We start from the raw sequence: 18,422 nt of genomic DNA on the forward strand, positions 1-18,422 counted from the left end.
TAAAAATTTCAAAAACATTCCATAACGAGAAATAGAAAAGCAAATGTGAAAATAAAATAAAAATTTATTTAATGCTTTTTATGGTTATATTTTTTATTTATCAATGTTTATGTTAATAATTTATTTATTAATATGAATTTTAACTGTTAAAAGAAAGATTGTTTTAAATCTTTCAAATTTTTAGATATGTTTCAAACAAATGCATAAATCATTTTTCTGTTACATTCTGTAAATAATTTATTTTTATTAAATATTTTGAATAAAATAATAATTTGAAGTGTTTTTTAATGTAGGCATTGTTATCAGAATGTAATAGATTCCGTGTAGAAGATGTTCCTCCCAGATTACAAGATAAACAAAGGTTATCACATATGAACAGGGAATTACAGGTAAAATATACTTTATATTGAAATAATTTTTGTAACAACAATCTAAATCACTGTAATAAAATATTTTATTTGTAAGAATTATCATATGGAAGTTTTAGTTTAATGAAGAAACACATTAAAACATGAAAAGAGTTTTATAAGTAAATATCAGAATGAACCATTCTGTATATATTGAGTATTCAAAATGAAAAATTCAAAACATAGCATTAATCTTAATTTATAAAAAATAAATTAAGATTAAAAATGATTTTTTTTACAAATTATTTTACTCAAAACATATTCATTGGAAAATTTTTTAGCAAGTATCTTATAGATGGAAAGCCATATATTTATAAAATGCTAGGTGCAAAATATATAAATAAATCAACTCAAAATATTGATATTTAATTAATTAATTATCATGTAAAATCCATTTATTTCATTATTAATGTCAATTTTATAATTTTTAACTAGAAATTATTTCGTGAAAGTGGTGCTGTGGATATAGAAGTGGAATTACAGTATGATACTATAGAAAGACAATGGAATAGATTAATGCTTGCACTTCAAGAAAGGGACCAAGCAATTCATATTGAAATAAACAGGTAGATATATATATAAAATAAAGTTATATATAATGATAAATAATAGTTATAAAATGGTAAAACAATTGTAGATTTGATTTTTTTTTCATATCTTTAATTAAAAGAATCAATGGCCAGATGGCTGAGGTGGTTAACGCATCAGTTTACCACTGGGGATCCAGGATTTAATCTTGGTAAACAAACTCAGGAATTTTTTGTGGACAATCTGTCCTGGATATGTCAGATCCTATCTCTCACTGTTTGGCTGCTCCGTTGTGGCTTGGCCGAACACACAGTGGATGTGATTAAAAAGACCCTCTTAATGCCTATCAGATACAAAGACTCAAAAATGGGAAAAATAAAAACTAGTTGTAAGAATTCAGTAAATTAATGTTTTCTAAAAAAACATGTTTATGTTTTGAAGATACAGTAAATCACAACAGACCTTGTCTTATAAATTACTCCTGGAGCCCACTTTTAATCATCTCTGTAACTAAATTTTATTAAAATTGCCATTGCAGTTACATTTAGATAATGTATTACTACATGTACCATATTTCCATATATATAACTGCATGCTTTTAGAGATAGGACAAAATCAGCACTATATTCACAAAGTGCCAAAAAAGACTATTTTAAAAACTTATAAAAACAATATGGTGTCAAAGTGATTGGATTGTACAATCAGACTGCTATTATGTAAGAAAAGTTTTTCAGAATTACTCTAAAAGTGGTAAGAATTACCTAGAATACCCTAAATTAGTTTTTATCTACAAGTGGGTCATATGTAAGTGAAATTTAAAAATTAAGCAAAATTTTAATATACATTAAAAGAGCATATTATAAATTTTTTTTATATAGTTGATGGTAGGTCACAACCTTAAAATGTATTGTTAGAGGTTTATTAGCTGAACCTAAACCAAATGTACTTGGTTGTACCCTTTTCCCCTTAGATTTTAGCTTTCATATTTTCTATTACAGTCTACAGAATTAATAAATGATTTGAATTATTATTAACTTTAACTGATTGTTAATCAAGAAGATAAACATAACAAAATAAATGCTTGCTTTTAAAATATTTTTTATATTCAAAATGATTTTTCTCTTCTGTTTTTCACTCTCTCTGAATACATATTGCAGAAAAATACTTTTTCAATAGATGTATTTAACAGATTACAAAATACAATGTAGAGCTCTCTTATATCTTTCATTATATGAAGAGAAATTTAGGTAAAATTGTATCTTTTTCTTTATATAATATATATATAAATGAAATATTTCTATTGTTCTACGAAAACTTTGTATTCTTCTAAAATATAGTGTATTTTGAGCAGTAACTTAATGCATATTGCTAAAATTAGAATTTATTACAGTTTGAAAATATAAGCATTTTAATAATAAATAAATTTTTCATAATAGGACTGTTAATACTTTAATGATATATTTGCTAATAAAAGATGAACTGATAAGAAAAATAATTTTGTCTAGTTTATGTGGGTCTTATACATCTGTTTATTTTAATATTGTTGCTTAAAAATAAATTCTTTTTTTTTTATTTTAGCAATTTTAAATTTATATTTAAAAATTTGCTTTTAAAGGAATATTTCAGTTAAAAATAAAATTTCTTTATTATAATTTAGTTATACGTTTTGTTTTCCGAATTATTTAATTTGTGAGGTATAATTTTGTTTTTGGTCAGTCAATCTAAAATATTTTTATATTTATGTAGATTAGAAAAATTGCAAAGATTAGCTGAGAAAGTGCATAGAGAAGCCAAACAATGTGATAACAAATTAGATGACGTAGAAAAAAAAATAGCAGAAGTAAGTTTTTCAAAATGAATTTTTTAAGTGAATTTTATTTTATTTTACAAAACTTAAATCAATTAATTTTTTAAATATAAAATTTTTACAGGAAGAGAAACGCATTCAAAGACTTCATCCAATGGATTCAAAGCATAACTGTGATCAAATAGAATCAAATTTAAAACATATTGAAGATAATATTAAGTCCATGTTTAGAGATGTACAAACTTTAAAAGATGGAAAATATCATCAAGCTCCTGAATTACAAAGAAGGTAATTTTAAGATTTTGTAAGAAAATAGTTGTTGAAAATGAAATTACTATAGATTTTACATTATCATAATGAATGAAAATGAAAATTAGACATCAAAGCTAAAAAATCAGATTAAGGTATAATTTAAGATATTGATATAAAAAACAAGACTTCAAAGCTTTAGTATAGTGGTTCTTGACGTACATATCATTAGGAGGGATGAAAAGAGGATGTAAGAAAAGTGAACTGCCTTTTAGAAAAATTTTTAAACTCTAATCTGTATATAATGTACAAAATGTTCAGAATTTTTAGCAAATATTGTAGGGGCATCAAATTATTCATATAAATTTATGCACTGGGTAGAAATTTTGATCTGTAATAGATCAGTAGACTAAACATGAATACTCATAAACAAACATTATTTTTTTGCTTTAATATTTATACTTTTCTTTTCATATAATTTAACAGAAACTTTCTGTAATTAGCACACATCATCACCAAAATCTTGTTCAAGGAATCACAAAATCATCTGAAATTCTTTGGGAAACATTTCTCCCATTTTCAGCAGAATAATACAACACATGACTACAAATACAAATTTTCAAAATTCAGTTCTTTCAAACATTTTAAACCTTCAAAATAATTTTTTCTTTTTCCATTGTAACACAGAATTCAAACTTTTCAATCAATTAAAATGAAAGATCAATTAATTATCACATTATTTCAAACCTTTTTTTTTCAAATTCTTCATAACGCAGTAACTCTCAATTCTCCAACAAATAACATATCAGTGTATTAACATTATTTCTATTGCATTGTTACTACCAGTAATGTTCAAAAACCAAATCGGATTGACAATTCTCAAACGTTTATATTGACAAAACAAAGATACAGAAAATAAATACACAGTAACACTCGATGACACCAAATAAAAGTTACAACCGACAATAATTCCGTCACAAGTTCGTCAGAAGAGCACCTTACGACTTCCGTTTATAAACGTATCAATCGTAGAACTCTTGGGTCCTATACAACAGCAAGTACGTTACAGTCCAACCTGAGTCCACACTTTTCGGGATTCAAACAGGAACCTTTGTCTTCAGCTTTCGAAAGGGAACCTCTTTCCTGCCGAAAGTTGCTCCTTTGATACTGGTCAGAGGGCATGGCCGTCCGCCAATCAGCGCTACGAAGTCTTCGGCTCACTGGCTCAACGTACGATATCGTTGACCAATAGTAGCTCTTTAATTCAAACCCAACGGCTGTTATTCTAACCGTCATTCTAACAGTCGCTCTCCAACGTCTATCAATTTGAAATTTACAGAATACGTTACAACACAAAAAGGCGGGAATCGCCAGTCTTGCGATTTTGACCACGACACTACCTTTCCTAACTCTCATCTTTTCTTCATTCCAAGCAGAGTTGGTGCTAGAGTTTATGCCACGTGGGGCAAGACATGCATTTGATGCCTCTTATCCTCCTACAAAAAAGAAAAAAATTTTGTTTTGAAATTCATACCAATTTAAAGTGCTTACTTTGCTCTGTCAATCAATATTCAACTAGTGCCATATAATATAAATAAAAATAAAAAACATTAAAAACTAAATATGCCTGAAAATTTTGTATAAATTTATGAAAATTTGCTGTTTTGGTCAAATGCCCAGTTTGCTTGTATGGTAGCACTGACGCTGATTCTAAGCTTATCCTAAGGATGCCTTAACACACTCATCATTTCTTCCTTCCTCTTCTTAATTACCACTCTTCAAATCTCTAATATCATATCAGTATTATTCTTATTTTACAACATTGTTCCCATACTTAACATATAAATACATGTCTGCTCAGCCATTCTCAAATTTATTAACATATCAACCTTGTAAACTATTCCTTATCTTATTCCATACCATATTAATCTTGTTATATGCCTTGTGCTAGACTTGTGTTTACCTTATCAGACAAAAACTGGCACACATAAACTGGAACTATATACTAAACCAACAAAATTCACACCTAAATGCTAATTCCAACAGTAAATGAACAAGTAACTTTAATGCTCAAATGTTTTCGGCTGTCTTTCAGAGGCCCTCGTCAGGAAAAATGCACAAAACAGAAAAAACAGCTCTATCTTTTGAAAAGTTTTAGCTTTTGAACATAGTGGTGTTCTAATTTTTTAAACATTTAACCGATGCACAATCGGGTTGTTCCTCCAACAAATTTATAATAGAATTGCTAAGGATTTAAACTTGCGCTTAACTTATAAGAGAAAATGAAACATTTTTTGCTTTTATCTAATGCAAATGACAAGTCTGATGACAAGAAAGCACTAGGAGTGTACCGCATTTCATTGCAAGATGAACATTTCAAAAGACATATAACATACATCGGATCCATGTACAGATCACTAGAGGCTAGAATACGGGACCACAAATATGATGTGTCCAAGTGGAAGTATAATACTGCACTAACCCAGTATGCTACTGAACACGGGGATTCTTCTTGTTGGGATGAAGCTACTCTTTTACACAGGGCTTTTGACCAACACGACTTACGTTCGTTGGAGGCTCTTGAAATTTATGTAGCTGGCATGAAGGGAGGTTGCATTAACTCTGACTATATTCCAGTTCCACAAGTGTGGAAGTACAGTAGAGAGTTGAAAATCGGCATCAATTGGGGACTGGGGTTGTTCAGATTAGGGATTTGTTTTGATTACGGTCTATGTACGAAAAAATATATTAACCTGTCCGATGTTCAAATTTTTCTTCGTTGCGTGTCGCTTCCTGTTGAATTTTTCTCCATTGCGTGTCGCTTCGCGTTGAATTTTCGTCGATTTTAAGCCTAACGAAAATTTTTATAATAATAATCGAGGCTATCGTATCGTTAAAAATTATTTCTGCATTTTGTACAAACAAAATAAATATATTGAAGAATATAAAACATGAAAATTATACTTTAGAAGTAAATTTAGTATCAAAAACGTTCGATTCAGCATGACACAGTCCGACTGAAAATCGTGCCGATTATCGGGCGATTCCGATTACCAAGGTGCCGATTTTCGACTTTCTACTGTATTATTTACAATACCACAAAGCATAACGATAATTTTTGATGTGTAATTAGGCATTTAGCTTTAGGCATTGTAAAGGAAACAATTTTCCTTATCGAACATCATTTATGTGTTAAAACATTGGGCTAACTTTTACAACACCATATATTATATTACTAATGAATTTATTTATAGCTTTATTTAAAAAATAATTTATTCATATGTTGTAATACGTAACGATCTTTGTATTGAACATCAGTTAAATGTTTAAAAAAGAACACAGCTATGTTCAAAAGCTAAAACTTTTCAAAAGATAAAGCTGTTTTTTCTGTTTCGTGCATTTTTCCTGATGAGGGCCTCTGAAAGACAGCTGAAAACATTTGAGCATTAAAGTTACTTGTTCATTTACTGCTGGAATTAGCATTTAGATGTGAATTTCGTTGGCTTAGCTTACCTTATTCTTATGTACATATCTCTTATGATTGTTTAACTTAAATTTCTCAAAGTAAACCTTACATATAATGCAATCACCCATTCTCTCCATTCTTATAACACATATCACTGCCTGCTTAATCTTTCTAATACTGTTTACATTTCTTCTTACCTCCTTCATCCATCCATCTTTACCTCATTCAATTTTAGTTTATTGAAAATTGCTCTTTCAAACTAAATTTTATAATAAGCTATAAATAATTATATGTGAATCAGACTATTTTAAATATTATTTATAGAATATAAAAGTAATAAATTATTTATTTTGATAGAGTACAAATAATCCATGAACGCTGGGTTAACATTCAATTGAATTTTCAATCTCGCCTTCTAAATGTTCTTGCTACTCGATCTTTTGTAACTGAAGAGCGCAAGGTCACAAAACAACGTCACATAGTAACAGAACAAAGACTTGTTGAAACAAATAAATCATTCCAGTTTCTTCAAGAATGTATTGATTGGGTAAATAATAAATTGGTGAGTATTGGTGAAAATTTTTAAATAAATTTTTGATGTTATTCAAATTCTTGAGAAAATTATTAAAATTTCATTTTGTTTATAGAAAGGTTTAGAGGAAGCAGATTATGGAAACGATTTGCCAAGTGTCCAAACATTTTTAGAACAACATCAAATTGACCATAGAACAATTGACCAATTCCAAAAAAATATTGATAAGTGTGTCTCTCAAAAGGTAACATTACAGTTTTGGAATAGCGATAATTCATATTTAATATGTATAATTAAAATTTAGTTTAATTCATAAATATTTCAGTAATATTTTTTAATATTTTAATTTAAATTAAAATAGTTTTTTGTTACTGTTTTCACAAATTAAAAGAAAAACAGACTTATTTCATTATAAATATTATCCCTTGTAAACCTGTTTCTTTTTACTATTCACTCTATCTGCCCACTACCCCTACTGGAATTCTTTCTCCTCTTTTTCACCCTCATTCTCTTCTCTCTTCCTTTATTTGGCCACGACCATTGATTAGGCTCTACTCCCTTAACAACAATAACAATATTTTTTTTTATTAATGATATCTTATAAAATTCTGTTTATCATAATGTAACTTTATTTATTTTTTCTTTTTTAAATAAGATATAATTAAAATTTTGTGTAAAATGCTAGTTATATAAAAGATTTATTCACTTAGAATTTTATCAATGTTGTAATAAATTCTTAAAATTAATGAATCTAAAAATGAAGTGATCTACTTGCATACATTTTAAATTCTTGATGAAATGAATATAATATTGTTATAGTCTTACTTGTTAATTTTCAATATTTTAATTATAAAAGTTTATTAATAAATTATGAAATAATTACACGCAAAAGCATATACTTTTCTTTTTTTACCAATTTTAAATGAAAAGCACATTAATTTTAAGAGTTAAGAATTGGAATATTTTATTTTTGTTATGACTGAATATATGTTTAATATTTCAGAATCATTTTAAAGGAGAAGAATATGAACTATATTGCAGATTATTGGGTAGATTAGAAAAAGGATATTCTGAGCTTTTAGTAAGTTTAATTATTGAATTATTTTTCTAAGTTAACTTATTTACAAAATTAAATATATTTTTTTTATATTAGGTCATGTCTAATAAACGTCTTAGTGATTTGGAGACGTTAGTAGATTTTATTCAATCGGCAACAAATGAGTTAATTTGGATGAATGAAAAAGAAGAAACTGAAGTTTCAAGAGATTGGAGTTCTAAAAACTTAAATCTTGTTGAGGTTGAACAATATCATAAGGTATGAAACCATTAAACTTTGAATATTTTGAATATAAGTATCAGAAGATGCACACTTGTGGTATAATGAAGAAAAATAGCAAATTTGAAAATGATGAAATTCTTGAATATTTCTTTATCATACAACATAAAGTTAATTCTTAGAAATGGTTTTTAAAAAGTTAACATAAATATACAGAAGATTAATCAAACACATGTGTTATGTTCTAAGATTTATATGTTAAATAATTAAGGATATTTTGGTACACAAATATCCTACAAATTATACAGTAATATAATGTTCTATAAACTATAAGCTATAAAATGAATATAGTTTAATTGTTATAGAATTGATATAATTATTGTTTTAGAAGCTAGAGCAAATGAGTGTAGTGCTACAGATATCAGTTTGAAAGAATCTTATATTCTAATTAATTTAATGTTTTTCCTACTTCTGCATTAAACTAGTAAAAAGAACAAAATATAATTTCTGCACACTGAGATCATAGAGAAGTTAGCACACTGAGATTGTAAAATATGTATATTTAAACATATTTCATATACAGGTACTCCTCACTTTACGACCTGTCTGCTTAACGACCACTCGCACTTACGACCAATCGAGTTTTGACCTGCAATCCGGGGAAGCCCCTTTCTCAGCTTGAGTGTCAATCAGTGGCGAATGGTGACATGCGCACTAAGCGTACTATAATAGGCTTGCGCGTACTATAATTGTCTTGTAGTACTATAATAGGCTAATAGCGTACTATAATGGTCTTTTTATGAATAAATTTGAAGTTTGTTGCATAATTTGTGTAATTTTACAACGATCCTATATTTCTGGCGCAAGCTCCCTGCTTATCGACCAATTCACTTAATGACGTAGTCGTCGGAACAGAACTCAGTCGTAAAGTGAGGAGTACCCGTATTTTCAAATTGTTTTCTTAATTATGTAAATTTATAAAAAATCTTTTGTATTGATTCATTATGTTAATTATTCAGAACTTTTAAATTTCTTGAAATATATATATATATATAAATAGTTTTTGAAAAAGATTCTTATTTTATTGTATGTATTAATTTTGAATTTATTGTTTTAAGAATTTAATTGTCAAAATTTTGCTATAAGGGCAATATTTTTCTTCGTCATACTTCATGTCTGTATCTTCAAAATATTATATTAGAGAACTATCTTTTAATTCTGTAAATTTCCATTTCTTTTAATGTACAGCTTTGTTTTATTGTTATGTTTTTTGAATAGAATGCAATGTTTTATTTGTTTTATATGCTTCAGTATTTTGTTTGTTATTTATTTGTTTTATGCATTCGAGTGTTGTTTCTGTTACTTGTGTTTAATTTAGTTACTAACTAGTGATATGGAGAGGAGAGAAATACAATTTAATTCAGTACAAGATAGAGGTGAGAGTTTAATTCTCCAGCATCATCCTGCTACAAAGTGCATTGAGGTAAGTATCAAATTTTGATGTGTGGTTGCTACTATTTAGAAAGTACAAAAAATTTCTTGAAATTTGACGTATTTATTTACTGTAAATATAGGCTTACTTAGCAGCTATGCAAACACAGTGGTCATGGCTTTTGCAACTAATTCGTTGTCTTGAAGTTCATTTAGACCATGCTTCAAACTATCATCAGGTAAAGAAAGTTTATTGACATTTATTCAGATTAAAAATCATTTATTTCATATCATTTAATATACAAAAATTTAAATTATATATTTTATTCATACATTTGGGTAATTTTTAAAATTATAACTCTATTTACAGGACACATTAATCTTAATTAATCAATTTTGTAAATCTTATATGTGTGTGTGTATGTATTGTGTACGCATGAAAATTGATTTTTTTTTAAATGCAGAAATTAAAATATATTCATTTGGAGGTACGTTTTTACATTTAATACTTTATTTCCACATAATTATGTACACACGTACATAACGTGGTGTTTGGGAAAAAATAACGACTATTCTGAGCAAAAATACAATTATCCAGATATTCTGCATATCCTGATGGCTTCAGGTCACAATTAATTTGGATAATTGGAGTTTTACTGTAATTTATTTATAAAATACAGTGGAAGTCATGTTGCACCATAAAACTGTCTTATATCTTTTAGTTTCATTTGTCAGAATTGACATTTGTTTAGCTCTAGGCTATTACATTCTGTTATAACTGTACTATCTGGCATAAGTTACTTGAAAACAATATAAATTTTGGTTTACATTTCAGTTTTTCAGAGAAGCAAAAGAATGTGAACAGTGGTTAAATCAAATAGAAGATAAATTGAAAACAACATTTAGTAAACAAATATTCAATATTGATGAAGGTGAAAGGCTGATAAAAGAAATGCATGAATTGAGAAACAATATTTCACGTTATGGAGATGTTGTCTCTGCTCTAATAGAACAAAGTAAACATATTGTCCCACTGAAGCAACGCAGATATCCTCTTCCCAGGCCATTGCGTATTACAGCTATATGCACATATAAACAGCTAAATGTAAATATCGCTTAAATTGTTAACAAATTAAATCTTTAATCTTTAAAATGACTAGTAATTAGTAATAATGTTTTATTAAATAATTTAATAATGTTATAAAAATTTTTGAATTTATATTTTAATATTATAATGGTATATATAAAGTAACAAACTAAAATATTTATTGATATTTAAATCATTAAAAATTTTTTAGATGGTTATTACAAAAGATGAACTATGTTGGCTTCATGATAATTCTCAGAAGATAAAATGGAAGGTAATGAGATTTTAAACAATAAAAAAATATATAGTAAATTTAGAATTTATTTTATTATATACAAATAATATATTATATGTATTTACATATTTTTCTGATTCTTTAGATAAATAATTCTAGTGGAGCAGAAGGAATGGTACCAAGTGTTTGCTTTGTTATTCCACCTCCCAATCAAGAAGCTCTTGATTTAGCTGAAAGGTGAGAAATATTTTATGTAATTTTTAAGTTTACTTTTCATATTTAATCAGTTTTAAGATGTACTTTTTTTTTTTACCCATTTTTACTTGTCTGAAATATTGCTGCATCTTAGAATCAATGGTGTCTTACGATCAATTCAAAACAACAGTTATCTCAAGTTACCGCGTGGTGCATTTTGTATACTTTCTACTATGCTATTCAATGGTCACATCAGTTCAAATGAGCATGGCTAATATCAAGCAGATGATTTAAACTTCTTTTTATGCCTTCTAGATGACAATATTATACAGCATTAAAGTGAATAGTTATTGTATATGCATAAGAACATAGAAATGCTACAAACATTACCTATTTCATAGAATTTGTATTTTTTTTTTTATACTTTGCTAACAAAACTTGATAATATTTATTGTGTTAAGTTTTCCCTTTATTAAAAAATTTGCAATTTTATTTTACACTCATAGCCTATCTTACAATTAAGGAAATATAGTGTTATACTTTAAATATAGTAACAAATTTAAAATACAAGAAATATTTTTCGGTTAATGTTACCTATGGTAGTGAACATGGCGGCTCGGCCATGTCTCTGAAACGGTGGGGACGCACATTCTAACCTAACCTAACCTAACCTAACCTATTCTAATAAATTACCATAATTATTGCCAACCAAATTATTAGAATAGGGGTAATTTATTAGAATAGGTTAGGTTAGAACATGCGTCCCCACTGTTTCAGAGACGAGCCGCCATGTTTGCTACCATAAGTAACATTAACCTTTTTTTTATTATTAAAATATTTTAAATAACATTAAATTATAAAAATTAAATATATTGTAACATTTTTCAGTGTTTGAAATATAAGATTCAATAAGTGTTATTGAATTTTTTCTGATTTCATGACTTAAAATTACAAATATAATTAAGCTTTAGAATCTATTATAAATCTATAAAAACATTTACATAAAATAAGTTAATATAATTCACCTATACACACCGGGGTAATACCATTCAAATCTGCAAACCTTGTAACCAGTGCAGACAAAGTTCGTACGTGAACGTTTTCGGCCCCTCACTAGGTCCTTCTTCAAGCGAAATTTTCTTTTTTGACCGTTACATCGAAGAATATCCTCTTTCCAGATAAAAATTCAAATCGTCAAAATGCCGAATCTAACGAAACCGCGTGCTATCCAATATTCCAAAGTCATTATACAGCATTAAATTTCTCTTTGGAATATTGGATAGCACGCGGTTTCGTTAGATTCGGAATTTTGACGATTCGAATTTTTATCTGGAAAGAGGATATTCTTCGATGTAACGGTCAAAAAAGAAAATTTCGCTTGAAGAAGGACCTAGTGAGGGGCCGAAAACGTTCGCGTACGAACTTTGACTGCACTGGTTACAAGGTTTGCAGGAGATTTGAATGGTAAAATAAGTTAAACTATAATATGAGAAATCTAAATTAAAATATTATCCAAATCCTTTTATTCTATCAAAATTAATTAATATTTAATTTGACTTTATGTAATAAGACCAATATCAAACTCTTTACAAGACTTATGTATTAATGGTTTTATTGGGAAATGATAAAATTTTTATATTTTTTTTTATCTGGCTGAAACTAAAAATTTTAATAACAGTATTAAGATTTTAAATTGAGGCCTTTAAAATGTTGTTTATTAAGAATTGATTTTTGGTTTTATTTATTCATTTATTTTATTGGATGTTGTTATTTGAATTTTCAGTTTGAAACGACACTATGATATTGTAGTTTCTCTGTGGACAACAAAGCAACATAAACTAAGACAAAATATGATTTTTGCTACCATTAAAATTGTAAAGTCTTGGGATTTGGCACAGGTAAGAATACTTTAATGTAACGGTCACAATAATTAACAATACGTTTTGTTAAAATAATAAACTGATTTACTTGTATTGTTGTTTTAGTTTCGCAGTATGGGTAAGCATCAGAGAGAATCAATATTAAAAGCATTAAATGAAGATACAGAAAAACTTGTGAGTGAAGGTGATCAGGATGATCCTGCACTATTAAGATTACAAGAAGAAATGAGATATTGTAATAAACTTTTCTTGGAACTTCAAAAACAACTTGAACTTGAAGAAGGTATAAAATACTTTAAATTAAATTTATACAATCAATCATTATAAATATACTAATGTATGTTTCAAATCTTAGCTGAAATGTCTCCTAAAGGTCCAGTAAGACGATTCAATGATATGGTAGCATCAATGCAGAATATATTGAATGAGAAAGAGAGAACTTTAAATAGTAGAGTTCATTCTCCCATTCCTCGCACATTAGATATGTTAGAAACTATGGTTATACAACATAAGGTAAGATAAATTGAGCTAAAGATTATTTGATTTAATATAAAATATAATAAATAATATCTAGAAACATTAAAAATTTCATTATTGCTTTGGATATTTTTTATACCATAACATATATATATATATATATATAAAAGATCATTTTATAGTTATATTATTCTTTATTTATATTGCAATGTAGTGGTTCTGAAAGTTTATAGACTGAAGATCACTGAATTTAAATCGCTTATATGGTAGATTATCTATGTCTTTCTCCATTTTTTATTCTTGAAAAATATCATTCCAAAGGTTTATGCCAAAAATTTTTGTTTATTCAATAACCTAATGTAAGAGATAAATAGTGCATAAAAATATTCTTGCAATTCTCTACTAGCCAAAAAGTATTTTAGAAAAATGATGATCTGGGCCATGAAAATCTGGCACATTTCACGAACCACTTGTGGTTCATGAACCTTTAAATGAATCACAGTTTAAAAGCCAGTGTTGCAATATGCTATTTTAGACAGACTGAGTTATAATTTATGATAAATATAGAATTTAATATTTAATAAAGAAATAAGATTAACAACACGGTTTCAGACTAGAAAAAACAACAGTATTATTAATAAACTGTAAAAAATATTTATAATATATTCATAGTTAGCGAAATAATTAGTTTGTCATAATTATTTAAAGAGATCTAATTTATTCTTGAATGAGTGGTTATTTGATGATTATTCAAATATTGTATTGACTAAAAAGAAAATCTATTTTTTGATGATATTTATCTTAAAGCATGGTATCATAATGAAATTTAGAATAACTTTAAAGGTTTTATTTTTAGAATAACGAAAGTTTGAACTTCGTTTATATATTTTGTTAATCATCATTAATTTTACGATTAATTCAATATCAGAGAATAAACAGAGAAAATTAAAGTTAAAAATTTTAATGAATAATTATTTCTTGATCAGCAATTTTATTTCTACTTTTTCATAAACTTAGGAAACAAAATTTCAAAGTTAACTGAAAAATACTTAAACAATTAAAATATAGTTAATTTAGTTTTATTATTATTTGAACAGATTTTATTTATTTATTTCTATATGTTTTGTTTCTAGGAATTTGAAACCGAACTTCATAATTTGGAATCACAAATTCAAGAAATTCAACAAACTTTCCATTCAATTACTAGAAAATCTCCTGTACTCCAAACTAGACATGATACTATGGTAGAATCTTGGGATAGATTATGGAGTATATCAAGAGTATATATTGAAAGGTATTGACTTTTATATTTTTATAAGTTATATTTTAGATCAGGGGTCGGCAACCTATGGATGCATGCCACGTTTGGCACACAGGACAATTTTCAGTGGCACTCTAATTGAATAGAAATGTAGTAAAAGTTATATTTTAATTATTAATTACACATTTAAATGGAAATCATAGTTCAGCAAAGGCCATAATACATTAAAAATGAATCTCTTGTTTGTATATTTCTATTACAGCGCATGCACTTACACTCTGTGTTGCCATCTATGTGTTATGCAAGTGCTTCACATGTAAGAACATAATTCAATTAATAACTTAACTTCAAAAATGTATAATTTTGTTCGTTATAAGCGGACTTATTTTGATAATATATATAACAAAATTGGTAGAATCGTATCAGCACTCAGAATAACGTTATAACTTACGTTCGGCACAACACCACTGAAAGGTTGCCGACTCCTATTTTAGATTATCAACAGCTTCCATTTATTTTTAATTTAAGGTTGCTTGATTAGTCTAAAATGCATTCACTGTTAATTAAGTGTAAACATTTGTACCTGTTACTATATTAAAGTTTATTTGGAAATTAATTCTCTTTCTGTCTAAAGTGAAGTCATTATTTATAATTAGAGTTGTTACATGGATTTTGGCTAATTGCTTTTTTTTTTTTTCTTAAATATTATAATAAATCCTTGAAATTTCAAATGTAACTTTTTAAAATTTTGAGTAATAATTTCTCCTTAAATCAAATAATATAAAATTAAAGCAAATAATTTTTAATTAATATATGAAAAAATCCTTAAATTTCACCTTATCTAGCACTATCAGCTTAATAAAGATGAATTATTATCTTTAAATATTTTAATCGTGCAAAATTATGTAATAAATATGCTAATTTTTATTAATTTTAGATTGAAATCTGTGGAAATCTCTCTTCATGGTATGGAAGAATCTACTCAAGTTGTCTCAAATGTGGAATTACAGCTTGCTTCTTATGAGAATATGCCATCTGATTTAGATACTTTAAGAAAAGTTCATGATAATTTACTGGTACGTTTCGAATATTTTAAAAATATTTATGATAATTTTAATATAACAATAATAATTCATTTTATTTAACTAAACATCTTCATGAAAATAAAGATTTTAATTATGATTTATGTTTAAATTTTAGAATATCCAAGTTGAAATACAACAACATCAGTATACATTGGACCAATTAACAGAAAGTACCACAAAAGTACGTCACTTAACAGAACAAAGCAGACCAAAACAAACAATTCATCACGATGTTAATAAATTAGATGAAGATGTCAGAAAATTAACAAAACGTTGGGAAAATACATGCACACAAGTTGTTGAACGGTAATTTTTAAAATACTGAATTCTTTTATTATATTAAATTCTTCTGAAGTAGGTATAATTTGATAATTTAATCATAATAGACTGAGAAGTTGTGAAGCTGCTTCAGAGCTTCTAAGAACATATAAGAGTAAAATGGAAGTTGAGAAAGTATGGGCTAATGAAATGTCTTTTAAAATAGAAGAAATTAAACCTGTAAAACATCCTGTAGTTGATGCTGAGAAAGAAATGGAAAAATTAATGGTAAGAAGATATAAAGTAGGTGTTAACGTATGATGTGTTATTTTCTTATTACAGCAACAGAAACTGCATAAATCACAAACTTAAAAAATAAAAAAATCCCTTATTATGAAATTTAATATTAAATTGAATTTCAGACGTTTTATAATTCTCTTGCTGAGAAGAAAAATTCTATAGAAAATGTCAACATTTTGGGAGGAAGATATATTAGAGAAGCCAAGGTATGCAGCTTGCTAACTATTAACTGCTTTTTTGTAATTTTCCCTGACAATTTCTTATAAAATAGTTAAAATAATAATAAAATAATATAATAATCTTTCATATTTAAATATATTCTAAACAAAATTTTCTTAATAAGTTGAATAATAATTTAAATTAAAAATTAAATATTCATATTAATAATTTAAAATTTTATGAGCCATTTACTTTAAGAATTTTTCAAATATATGTAATATTATAACAATATTTCTTATTAGAGAATAAGTTCTCCCTCTCTTTCTTTCCTTCTCTCTCTCTCTCTCTTACTGCTTTATCCTATGCAAAATGCTTCTGCTTAATAAAATTGAATTGCATGAAGAGAATTTTTTATACTTTTGGGTTTTCTTAAAAGCTCCATTTAAATTGGATATATTTTTAAAGACTTGCATGCTGAAATAGTATCAAAAACCTCTTTCTGTTTGTTTGTGAAGAAAAATTTTTGAGAATATTTATTACTTTTAAGGCATGTATATGACATAAAATCCATTTTTGGTTTGCTTTGCTAAGCTGTTTTGCAATTCCGCACAAAGAACCAGATTTTGTCCCGTCTTGCTTTCCTTTGTCAGCAATTAAAATTGCTAGTAGGAATCAATGCTATATGTTTATCCTATGCTATAGATATTTGATCTTCGTCTCAAACACTACAAAGAAGGTTTAGAAGAAGTTCATCCTAGTCTCGATGCCAGCGTCGTAAAGAAAGCAAAATTATCTTCTGGTGCTGATGTTGTAAGTCAAGAACTAGATACTCTTAATCAACAGTATACCAATATGGTGGATAGTCTAGTTCAACATATTAATGAATTGAAAGTAGCAATATCAAATCATAATGACCAGAAGGTAAATATCTTTTAATAAAGTTATTTTGTGATTATTGGAAACATATTTATTAGATAAATATTTTTTAATGGTTAATTTTACATTAAAAATGAAAACATGCATACATATGAAAATGAAATTACTACATGTTTTAATGTTTCATACAATACAACTCCAATATAGCAGAGTGTGAATAAATGTTAAATTATAAAGTTAAAATATAGTTAAAATGTAAATGTATAAATGAAAGCATAAAATTTAATATAATTTTTGTAAATTGTTTTGTGTTGTAATTGTAACTTTGTAAGTATTTTGTTTAGAATTTCTTTGCTTAAATTAATATAATTACATTAATTTAGTAATTAATGTAAGTATTTAATGTTGTCCTTGTGATTTTTATTAACTCTGTCCTGTGGGCCCTAAGAGGATCTCTTTTTAGATAGCCCATTTTGGGTTTGGCCGAGTCCACAATAGGAAAGTTAAGGGTTGAGGGATGGGATGTCATATCCAGATGGACCATCCCCGAAAAACTCATGGGGTTTTTCAACCTATCCGGATTTGATCCTGGGTCCCCAAAGCAGTGGACTGCCAGCTTAGCCACCCCAGCCGTCTGTTATACGTTGTTTTAAATGATTTTTAATTTGAATAATTTCAACAAAATTTTTCATTTATAAAACTCGAATAATTTAATAATAGTTTACAAGAAAATTTGTTCTTGAAATGAAGAAAGTAAAACAAATATTTGAAAAATTTTTGTGAAATTATCAACTCTTTTGTAAATGAAAAATGTTGTCCATTTCAGTGATCATTGGTCGTTCATTAAAAAATTCCTAGTTTTAAAATTTGATTTAAATTTGAATTGTTTAACTCTTGAAAACAGCAAATGAAA

At 27.0% G+C, this 18,422-nt stretch overlaps 1 protein-coding gene across 8 annotated transcripts in view; it reads left to right on the forward strand.

Annotated features, from left to right (window-relative positions):
• The window catches only part of shot (dystonin-like protein short stop), a 161,014-nt gene that overhangs the window by 71,313 nt on the left and 71,279 nt on the right, over positions 1–18,422 (forward strand). For 5 of the 8 annotated variants that reach the window (XM_067287921.1, XM_067287923.1, XM_067287920.1 and 2 more), the window contains 22 exons: positions 294–389; positions 843–973; positions 2,682–2,775; positions 2,867–3,030; positions 6,815–7,019; positions 7,105–7,233; positions 7,993–8,070; positions 8,143–8,304; positions 9,644–9,748; positions 9,840–9,935; positions 10,532–10,801; positions 10,995–11,057; positions 11,164–11,255; positions 12,997–13,111; positions 13,199–13,376; positions 13,449–13,606; positions 14,704–14,864; positions 15,769–15,907; positions 16,032–16,222; positions 16,303–16,462; positions 16,597–16,680; positions 17,336–17,554. In XM_067287921.1, the coding sequence (XP_067144022.1) occupies positions 294–389; positions 843–973; positions 2,682–2,775; positions 2,867–3,030; positions 6,815–7,019; positions 7,105–7,233; positions 7,993–8,070; positions 8,143–8,304; positions 9,644–9,748; positions 9,840–9,935; positions 10,532–10,801; positions 10,995–11,057; positions 11,164–11,255; positions 12,997–13,111; positions 13,199–13,376; positions 13,449–13,606; positions 14,704–14,864; positions 15,769–15,907; positions 16,032–16,222; positions 16,303–16,462; positions 16,597–16,680; positions 17,336–17,554 (3,090 nt within the window). The remainder of the gene's footprint in view (positions 1–293; positions 390–842; positions 974–2,681; positions 2,776–2,866; positions 3,031–6,814; positions 7,020–7,104; positions 7,234–7,992; positions 8,071–8,142; positions 8,305–9,643; positions 9,749–9,839; positions 9,936–10,531; positions 10,802–10,994; positions 11,058–11,163; positions 11,256–12,996; positions 13,112–13,198; positions 13,377–13,448; positions 13,607–14,703; positions 14,865–15,768; positions 15,908–16,031; positions 16,223–16,302; positions 16,463–16,596; positions 16,681–17,335; positions 17,555–18,422) is intronic. The other 3 variants (XM_067287925.1, XM_067287926.1, XM_067287927.1) reach the window with 2 other exon arrangements.

This window comes from Centruroides vittatus, unplaced genomic scaffold (assembly GCF_030686945.1).
Source record: "Centruroides vittatus isolate TY-2023 unplaced genomic scaffold, ASM3068694v2 scaffold_752, whole genome shotgun sequence".
NCBI classification, from domain to species: Eukaryota; Metazoa; Arthropoda; class Arachnida; order Scorpiones; family Buthidae; genus Centruroides; species Centruroides vittatus.